Here is a 10275-nt window from a genome sequence, read left to right as displayed (position 1 = left end):
GAAAATGTGTCAAGATCAGTCTTTAACAGCACCATGGAGACCATTGTGGACCATGCACCGAATATGAAATGCAGTATGAAATTAAAGCTCGTAGCTGATGAGATTTTATTTTATGCTTATTTGATTTTTAATTAACTCTTACATACATGCAAAATGTTTCTGCTGCTTTTTTATTTACAGAACTACTTACAGTTAGTGTTAAAACAGAATCAGAAAAACTTTAATCCCACAAAGGGCAATTTATTGCAGCAACGTGACCAGACATACACAGAAAAACAGACAAGCAGTATGTGCTACATCCTTTCTCACACAATTGTTAGAAATATAAAGAAGACACTTCCACTTTAGGAAACTAATTGCAGATGGAATAAAAGTTTTAGCATAACGATGAGTTTTGATCATAAGCATGTAATAACGCCGACGTGAGGGCATTAACCTGACACGTCTTTAAGCCACGCCTCTGATCCAAGTCTAGGATCTGACCAGCCTTCTCAGTGGGCCAGCTCTCCCAGAGTGAGGCCAGATTACCTGGTTACCTCCTTGTCTAAAGTCTACAAGTTCTTTAGTGTTAGACACATGAAGGTCCAAGAAGTTGTAATTGCACCAGGCAACAAAGGATTCATGACTCAATTTTTTTTTCAACCAAGTTTGATTGTAACTAGGAAGGAGACAGGCAACTCAAGAGACATAATCTTCTTAAACGAGTAAAAATGTTTAACAAAAATGTTTTTCTTAAAAAACATGCATGCAGAAAATTCTTTATTATTTTTCAGTGATCAATAGAAAATGCTTTAACATCAGAACATTCAAACCCTTTTCATAACTGTTCTAATTGTTGCATTTTTCCCTGCGTTTAGACGACGTACCTTTGCTGATGAGTTTGAAAAGCTTTGCTGACATCACCCTAACCTTTAGCACTCTCCGCAGGTTCTCAATCAGAATTGAGGACAGCCGAGCCACTCCTAAACCTTAGTATTACTTCCAGTCAGAAGAAATAATAAATGGCCGTCAATTGTATATGGCTTTATCAAGTCCAAGGACTCTAAAGCACTTTACACTACATTGAGTCATTCACCCATTCACTCACAGTGTTGAGCTACATTGTGGCCACTGCAGTGAAGTGCCTCACCCAAGTTACAGGAAAAACTCCTACCTCCTGTCACCCCTAAAACCTGATAGGAAACATGTTGGTAAAATTAAAAGATTGCCAGCTTTTGATCTGAAGCAGGGGTATGAATTATCTTGGGATCAAATGCAACCTAAAAGGTAGATATTTTTTAGCCCTGTGGCAAAGAAATTCCAAAAGATTTGGGCAGAACGTTTACATTTTTTATAAATTAACCATTTGATTGGATACTTTTATAGATTAAAGAATGTGTTAGCTCTGTAAAAAAAATAAAAAATTAGTTCTGATATTTTCTGAAGGCAAGGCAGGTTTATTTGTGTAGCACAGTTCGGTAACAAGACAATTCAAAGTGCTGAATATGAACAGATAAGGGACATAAACACACAGAGGAAAGTACATTGCAGTGAGATAATAGCTGCAGGTCAAGATAAATTGGACTACAAACTTAATCTAATGATTAAGTTTGTAGTCCAGGGAAATTAACATTTAAAGGCAAGTCTAGACAAATAGGTTTTTAACCTTGATTCAAAGGAAATCAGGCAGACAGGGCAATCTTCCACACAGCATTCTGATATATTCTCTCTGGTGTCTGTTAGTCCAACCAGTTTTACCAAGTCAGTCTAATGTTACACTGGCTTGTTGCCCTCTTTCATAAACTGAGTGAGCTCTTTACTGTTTACTCAAGAATTAGAGAAAATCAGGGCGACAAACAACTCCAGGCCAACTTACTTGGTAGTTGTCTGCCAACGTGACAGAAAGTGTTTACTTAGCTGACATTAGTTAGGATCTTTGACCTTAAAGTTTGAGAATCGTTAAAATGCACGGCAACATGTGACTTGACGGCTGATTGATGGTGTGAAGAGCAGATCTGAAGACTATGTGGGAGCTTCTGGTTATGATGGCCCAGAACGTGCTGCAGCTTCATCCCTCAGGTAATCAGACAAGAATAACAGTTTCATTTCAATATATGTTTAGTATCAACAATATGAAAAACGTAATTGATATTCAGCTACACTTTCCACCAGTATTCAATACTTTTGATGAGAGCTGAACCAAAATCATCATCCCAATATCAGTTTGTGTAATATTACACATATGGACATAATTTGGCCAGGTGAATTGCCTCTAACTCCCCCTAATGTCCACACTGGGGCTGGGGCTCCAAGCAGAATTTAACTAAATTTTGGGAATCAACATCCTTTAACAATCTCCTACATTAATTTCTGTTATTGTTAATTATTTATTTCTATGTATTTTATATTCTAGGCAAGTCTTATGTAACATTCACCAGTGACCACGGACAAAAGGCTGTTACTTGCTGATCTGTTTACAAACATAATGTGCATACGATGTTCTCCCAGCTTATACAAAAATGCAGTAAAACGTATAAACTTAGATTTTCGTATTTGTGTCTCTGATAGCAGAACCTTCAAACTTTGGGGTTTTCCACGGTATGTGTATAAAAAGGACATTCGACAAAATGTCATGTGTGAACTCCGGATGCCGAATTCATGGTGGAGATATCGGGGTTCCACAGATCTAGTTGGAGTTTGACCATACAGCAATCTTTTCAGTTTTGCTTTAGCATGTTCATTAAAGACCAAATTTGATTAATCAGGGATCAGTTACTAATGCCTCAGACTTCTTTGCTCTGCTGTAAAGATAAAAGTAAGGGAACAGCTTCCCTGTGAAACATTCCCCTACATAAGAGTGAATGTGCAGCCGCTCATTCAGGTCGTAGAATGACACCCGACCTTCCTCGTAGTCCACATAGATCCCCAAATTGCTCGGTCTGGTGCAGAGATGAAGAACTCTTCGTGGCGAGCAATGAACTTCATAGTCAAACCCAGACTTTCCGATAGAAAAGAACCCATTGTCTTTTTTCACAATTACATCTTCTGATCGGTCTACAGTTTCCAGGGCGACACCGACATGCCAGTTGTTTCTCAGGCCCACCTGGACATCCCAGTAGTGACGGCCGGAGGTGAAGCCATTCGTTCCAAACACCATGGGTGAATCAAACCTTTCCAATTCATATGATGGAGACCTGGCGAGCTTGGAGAACTTCAGACGTGTACCGTACTCAATCACTTTAAGACCAGGACCAGCAGTGGAGTCATCAAAAATGACTGATTCTGAAAAGAGACAATGTTAAAGTTAGGTTAATATGTTTAGAAGGAGGACAAAAGTGAATACAACCAGCACAGTTCATGATCTATAACCTTTATATTGTTTGATTCTGGTCAGTTCTGTAAAGGGAAAAAAACAAGAACGTGGTCAAAGTAAATCATAGACAGGAGAAGTTTGTGAATCAAACAAATGAAAGAGGTAATTTACCGATGTTCGTCAGCGTTTTCAGTTCAGTTTGAAAGCTGTTCATGAGATGATCCATGGCTCTTCTCATCGTTTGAATGTAGAGGTCTGAGTAAACCTTGGTCTTGGACCAGTCCTTGGTCTCTGACGTGGTGCCCAGAGCCTGCATTGTCTGAAATGATCCATAGGTGCAGGAGAGTCAGCCTTCACTACATTTTTAAATTCAAACACAGAACAAATATTGAAAGGTTGAGCTGAGATGGAGATTTACAAACAAACAAAAAGGAAAAATGGCTAAAAAAAATAAATCTGTGGCCTTTGCTATGAGCACCCCCAAAATCTGTGATCACCCCAAGATCAAAAAGGTTTTTGACACCATAAAGCATGATTTATACAAGTTAACAAGTAGGAATAAGTAGGTTCTTCCTGCAGATGGCAGGTTGCTGGTTTGATCCCCCGCTCTGACCGTCTCAGTTATTGTGTCCTTGGGCAAGACATTTCACCTGAATTGCCTGCTGGTGGTGGTCAGAGGGTCCGGTGGTGTCGATGTGTTGCAGCTTTGGCTACAAACATAGTTCACCACTGTCAGGGTGTGAATGTGTGTGTAAATGGGTGGAATGATTGTAGTGTAAAGCACTTTGGGGTCAATGGAATACTTAAAGCTCTATACAGTACAAGCCATTTACCATAAATCCACACTTAATACTCCTGATTGCAATAATAGACAAATAATAATATAAAAAAGTTCAAGCACAATAGATTTAAATTGTGTTTCTATGTTCTTGTAATTGAGAGGATTTGAAAATCACTTTCCTTGTTGTTTATTATGTTCTAAATGTCATGTCATACTCTGTTATTTTTTCCATTTGGGGTTGCCATACTGGTTCTTGCCATAATAGTTACATTCCTTATGCTCATTATTGTCAGGTGTTTTTAGTTTCTTTAAATATTGTTGCTGTTTCTTCTCTGGTCTCTTGTTTTATAAATTTTTATTCATTTGTTATAGATCAGATTATTTGTTCATCCATTTGATTTCTTCCTCTTTGTCTGCCCCTGTCAATCTTTCTCCCTCTCCCTCAAGTCGTTGTTCTCAGCTGTTGCTCATTTCTTATCATTTGACTGCTTTCCCCTGTACTCTGTCTCACTATTTTCCTCACTTTCCTCTGTCATAAACTCCCTGGACCCTTCACTTTCTGCTGCTTCGTCTGTGGATTCGTCCCGCCGGCCTTCCGGTTGGGCCGTACCTGTTTTCTTCAGTTCTTGTGCGAAGAGAATCTGGAATTATTATTTATCAGCAAATCATGCAGGGAAAATGTTCTGCATTCCCGTGTGGGGGGGTGAGGCTCTGGAAAAGGGTGAATGTGAAGCTCAAGCAAAGTGCAAACATTACAGTTTAAATCACAATATAAAAAGTAGATTATAACTGGTCATTATACTTAAAACTAGTACTATTATTATTACTATTGGTGCTTTTAAACATAGTATTGGTAGTTGCAGTTGCTTTATTGAACACTTCTAAAAACAATGACATTCACCATTACTTCCATAAATAGTGTGCTGCTCTGTGACGTCTCCTTCTGTTATCTGCGATTTATTGGTAGCATGAACAACCACCTAAAAAAAATTCAATTTCAGCAAGAAATCGGAAGTGAGCATCCAGACCTGCAGTGTGAACGAAGCCTATAAGTTTATACTCCACCGGCCCCCACCCACACCTTGAACACGTAAACCCATTTTTACATAATTCTTTTCTTATCTTGATATTTCTTTATTCTAACACTTGTTTAACATTCTGTATATGTTGTTACATATTAAAGATATACATACATAAAACAATCATACATAGAAATGTTGTCAAATAAACCCCCATTCTCTTCATTCTCCACATATTGATAATATTTCTGTATTATTTATGACGACTGCAAACAGGATGAAATTCATTCATGTCGATACAAGTGAAGATTGAAAGGACACAATTTCAGTTAATGTATTCTGGCATTTCTGCATGATATATAGATTTTTTTTTAGAACATATGAGCATTCGTGTGACCAGTTTCCTTCTATGACAAGGCGTAGAATTGGGTTGACTGACTGACCTGTAGAAGCTGAAGGTGGTCTTCTTTTTGTGAAAGCTCCTCCAGCTGAGAGTGTTTCCTCTGCAGAGCTGCAACCTCCTCTACTAGCTCCCGAATCATCGCCTTGACTTTTGCTTTGGATTTTTGCAGTTTTGTATGAATGTTTTCCTTCAATTTGCTTTGCATTTCTTCAACTCTACCCGTCAGATTAGTGAAGAGCTTCTCAGCATTCTCAGTTTCTTTGTCTGCAATCACCTATTTAGAACAGAGAGCTGGTGTTGGTATGAAAGTACCATTGATTGAAGTTATCTTACAAATACATTTAATTAAGGTACTCACTTTTCTAATTTCTAATGCATTTGTAAATTCCTTTATCTTTTCCACTCTTCCATTGATCATGAGCTGGATTTTCGCTTGTTTGGATTTAATATTTTCCTAAAAGAGAGGTAATGTGATTGGTCCAAATATATCGATTTTTAGGCCTGTCAGTAAAAACATATTTTACAGATTTCATCTATTTTTTTTCTAATTTTAATTATCAGACAAAGATAACCTAAGTAAATACAAAATTCAAACTGTCAAATGATGATTTAATAGAGGTAAAAAGGACTGTGGTAAGTAATTTGTGCCTAAATTAATTATTCTGAAACTTTACAATTTACTGCAGTTTTTGTATTAAAATTTGATAATCTGAATCATTTAGGAGTGATAGAAGTCAAGAAATCTGTTAGGAGGAAAATCCTTTCTCAGCTTACTGCCAGTACTAACACATCACAGGCCTCACTTTCTGCAGAGCCCCCTCCTCTTCCACAGGCACCGTCTCGTGTTCTCTATGTTCTCCTTCACAGCACAGCAGACAGACGCACACCTGTTCCCGCCTGCAAAAAAACTCCAGGATCCTTGCGTGCTTCTCACAAACCTTCTCCTCCAGGTTCTCCACGGGCTCCACCAGCTTGTGTCTCATCAGGGCAGGAACCCGCTGGTGGGGCTCCAGGTGTCCGTCGCAGTACGACGCCAGACACACCAGGCACGACTTGGACGCCTTGAATCTAACGTCTGTGCACACGTCACACTTCACCTGCCACGGAGCGTTGGTGCTTTCAAGTGCCTCGGTTTTTCTTCTCTTTATTTGGACTGACATTTCGGCTATGACTTCATTTGTGGAGACCTCTGGCTTCATGAGGAACCTTTTGTTACACTTTGGACACTGACAAAACTCGCTGTCGCTCCACTGCTGGCTGAGGCAGGACCCACAGAAGGTATGACCACAAGGTGTGGTGACCGGTTCAGTGAAGACGTCCAGACAGATCAAACATCGGAAATGTTCCTCTGGTAATGGAGTGAGGATGCTGTATGCCGACATCTCTGTAGAACCAAATAAAGGTTATTTATAAATTTGTCAGGAAATATTATCTACTTTACAACTAACAAAAAAAAATCCCACATTTCTTCTCAAAGATCAAAAAAGCAACAACATAATCTGCAAGAAAGTGTACAAAGAGTTAAATCTGTTGGAGATTCAATTTCATTCAGTTTGGGTTCAATCAGGAGGTGATGCTGGGTTTGACCAGCAACTGACAAGAAACTGATAAGAGTGACTGAAACAATGGGTGAATAAAGTTTAGCATGATTTAAGTATCTTTAGAGAGATTCCTGCCTCATTTCCCATCACAAACACACCGCCTGTTAACTAAAACAGTGACAGCTTGCAGCTGCATTGAAAAGATTTGGCATTGTAAGATAAAACATTGAAAAATTAAACATTGAAAAAACACTTGCAATGACATCGAAAAAGAGATTTGGCATTGGAAAATTAGACATTGAAAAGTCAAAAATTGTTAGAAAGTAAAAACTTATCACGATATTCTCATTTTATGCTGCAGCTTTTATTCAGTGAGAGATGTTTTCAGTGTCACTGCAGAGCTCCTTCAGCTACAATGTCACTAGAAGTTGGCATTGTTTCGCTGTTGGGGGCGGGGCTTAATTTAAGGCCCCTTTATGGGCCTTCTGTTTTTCCTGTACTCCTCATTATCTACCTGCCGTCACTGGTTTAGCTTCATGTCACTACAATCATTAGTTGAATAAGCTAATGAAGATAACACTGATGAGAATAATACCCTTTCTTGTGGTAGAGCAGCGGTAATTGACCGAAGCTTTCCATAAGTTCAATGCAGGTAGCTAATGAGTACCGGAAGAAAACGTCCATCTAAGATTTATGACCACAGAAAGATACATGTGAAGCTGTAAAACCAAATCACAATTCCTTAAAATTAAAAAGAATACCATGGCAAACAGCATCAAAGTTTTACCTCAAATTAAGGCATCTCGTCTATCCACCCTCAGAGAAATTAATGACATTTCCTGTTCTACAAGGTTTTCTCAAATTTGATTAGAAGTTGTTCATCCATCCAAAACAATAGTAATGTGCAGAAATTAAGTTTTTACATGTGATGAAACAAAAATACCATGAAGATTGCATTTACTACAGATACAATATCTCAATTTGGCTTCTTTGGTAGTGGAACAATGTTCTGAATAGTTTTTAAAAATATATATAAGAGCAGACTTGAGTGTGGAAAAACATAGCCTCCAGTTTTTTGTGTGTATGACCAGCATCTAGATCATCGTGTGGAGAAACATCTACTTTAAGGAAGGAAGATTTGTTGAATAGATATTTCCAGTTAATTTTAGAAAATGATCCTGAGAGTCTCAAAGAAACAAGTTAATTATGATAAAACAGCATCTGGGTTGTGGTTTAAGTAAGCTGCATTTTAACTGTTTTTAGAACATTATAAGTTTTTAAGTTAGAATAGGGCCAAACGTGAGATGGGTGTTTGCAATAACTTTGTCTAAAGGCAAAATACAGTGCCAACTCAGTCACGCCCAGTGAGTCACCGTCACATGAATGTTGAAGCATATTAATTTATTTGTAACACTAACATGAAATTATGTCAATGCAGATAAAATGACTGAATTAGAGAAACAACTCACCTCAGTTTTGGTTGTTCTGCTGTAGATTTCTAAATCCAGAGGTGTAAAAAGGTTCTTAAAGTAGGATGAAACTACGAATCGGTAACTACAAACACTTGAGATCTCATCTCTGCAAAGGAAACAGATCTACCAAAAACTGAGCAGCAGAGCCAGCTTCTGGCACACAGTGGGTGTGGTCAACCACATCAGTTGACTGAAACGAAACTTAAAACAGTTTTTTGTTCTGAAATTAACAACAAAGAAAATATATCTGGGCATATTTGACATATACTTGTTAACTTTTCTCCTATATCCTACAGCTTTGTAATTATTACAGATAAATAAAAAATATATAATTTTTCACATTAAGCATGTGAGAAGTACACTGCCTGACCCAAAAAAAAATAAAAAATAAAAAAAACTAAGTAAATAGATACAGTATAATTACTGTATGGGCAATTATGTTTCAGCTGGCAACAAGTTATTTAACCTCAAACGGTGCTATGAATTGCTATTCATTTCTTAAACTACTATGTAAAACAACACATCCTGGTCTGTTTCAGAAGGGTCAAATCATTGGCATGCATTGAGCAGAGAAAACATCTAAGGAGATTGTAGAAACTGACAAAATTGGGTTAAGAGCTGTCCAACGCATTATTAAAACCTGGAAAAACAGTGGGGACCCATCGTCTATGAGGAACAAAATGTTGATGCTGCAGTTGGTCAAGTCTGGGTTCAGCAACAGTATGTGCTTAAAGAATGAGGTCAGCTGACTACCTGAATATACTGAATGACCAGGTTATTCCATCAATAGTTTTTTCCTTCCCTGATGGCACATGCACAGTCCAAGATGAGAATGCCAAAGTTCATCAGGCTCAAATTGTGAAAGAGAGGTTCAGGGAGCATGAGACATAATTTTCACACATGAATTGGCCACCAGGCTGGCGCTGCGGCCGGTCGAATTTCAGTACGTGAACTTGCATTGGGCCCGTAACTCATTTAGTGTATTTGCCCTTAGGGGGTTCAGGGAGCATGAGATATAATCTTTCATCATTTTCATCCTTTTTTTTTTTTGGGATGTGCTGGAGAAGGCTTTGCACAGCGGTTGGACTCACCTCAGTTTTGGTTGTTCTGCTGTAGATCTTTAAATCCAGGGGTGTAAAAAGGTTCTTGAAGCAGGATGAAACTACTACATCATCACTGCAAGATCTTAGTGAAAAATGAATGCAACACTGGATGCCACAGCAAATGTGTGCTGCAATTATAGCTAAAGGCAGTCCAATGAAATATTAGAGTCACAGACATGAATACGTAGACGCCGCGTTCTCGGTTGAGAGGCGTGCCGACAGAGCGGCCATCTTAGGTCAGACCAAGCGGCAGTCAGACAGAATCCAAGTCAGTTCAGGTAAGTGGTGCTTTATGTTTTCAGACACTCTGAATCCGGTGAATTCTCAACCGATTTCCAGATAAATTAGCTGACTGAAGACGTCACCCCTTTAGGGGCTACATGGGACCAATTGATTGAATTAAAAGATTGATTGTCTAACTTAATACATAATTTCGATTTTATATTGACAGTCAGCAAACTTCCAGAGCTCCGTCCCAGGATGCCCGATTTTTGCTCGGCTTATGGGTGCGGAAATAAAAGGGCATTACAAACCAGATCCCGGGGAATTACCTTCCACAAGTAAGATTTTATGATAGTTAATCCTCATACTTTACAGTTACAGTTTTTTCCGGCATAAACACATAATTAACTAATGGGTAGCAGGGATGGAAGCGGAGAAAAGT

At 38.5% G+C, this 10275-nt stretch overlaps 1 protein-coding gene across 1 annotated transcript; it reads right to left on the bottom strand.

Moving 5' to 3' along the window:
• Positions 1–2740: 2740 nt before the first annotated feature.
• Positions 2741–9647, bottom strand: LOC105915697 (zinc-binding protein A33). Its single transcript, XM_036146959.1, has 5 exons — positions 9600–9647; positions 6299–6879; positions 5854–5949; positions 3464–3611; positions 2741–3261 (listed from the first exon to the last, which is right to left on the bottom strand). The coding sequence occupies exons 2-5, from the start codon at positions 6875–6877 to the stop codon at positions 2741–2743; spliced, it is 1344 nt and encodes a 447-aa protein (XP_036002852.1). The 5' UTR covers positions 6878–6879; positions 9600–9647.
• Positions 9648–10275: the final 628 nt, after the last annotated feature.

This window comes from Fundulus heteroclitus, chromosome 14, assembly GCF_011125445.2.
Source record: "Fundulus heteroclitus isolate FHET01 chromosome 14, MU-UCD_Fhet_4.1, whole genome shotgun sequence".
NCBI classification, from domain to species: Eukaryota; Metazoa; Chordata; class Actinopteri; order Cyprinodontiformes; family Fundulidae; genus Fundulus; species Fundulus heteroclitus.
The sequence above is the reverse complement of the archived record's forward strand: the minus strand, read 5'-3'. Positions and strand labels throughout refer to the sequence as shown.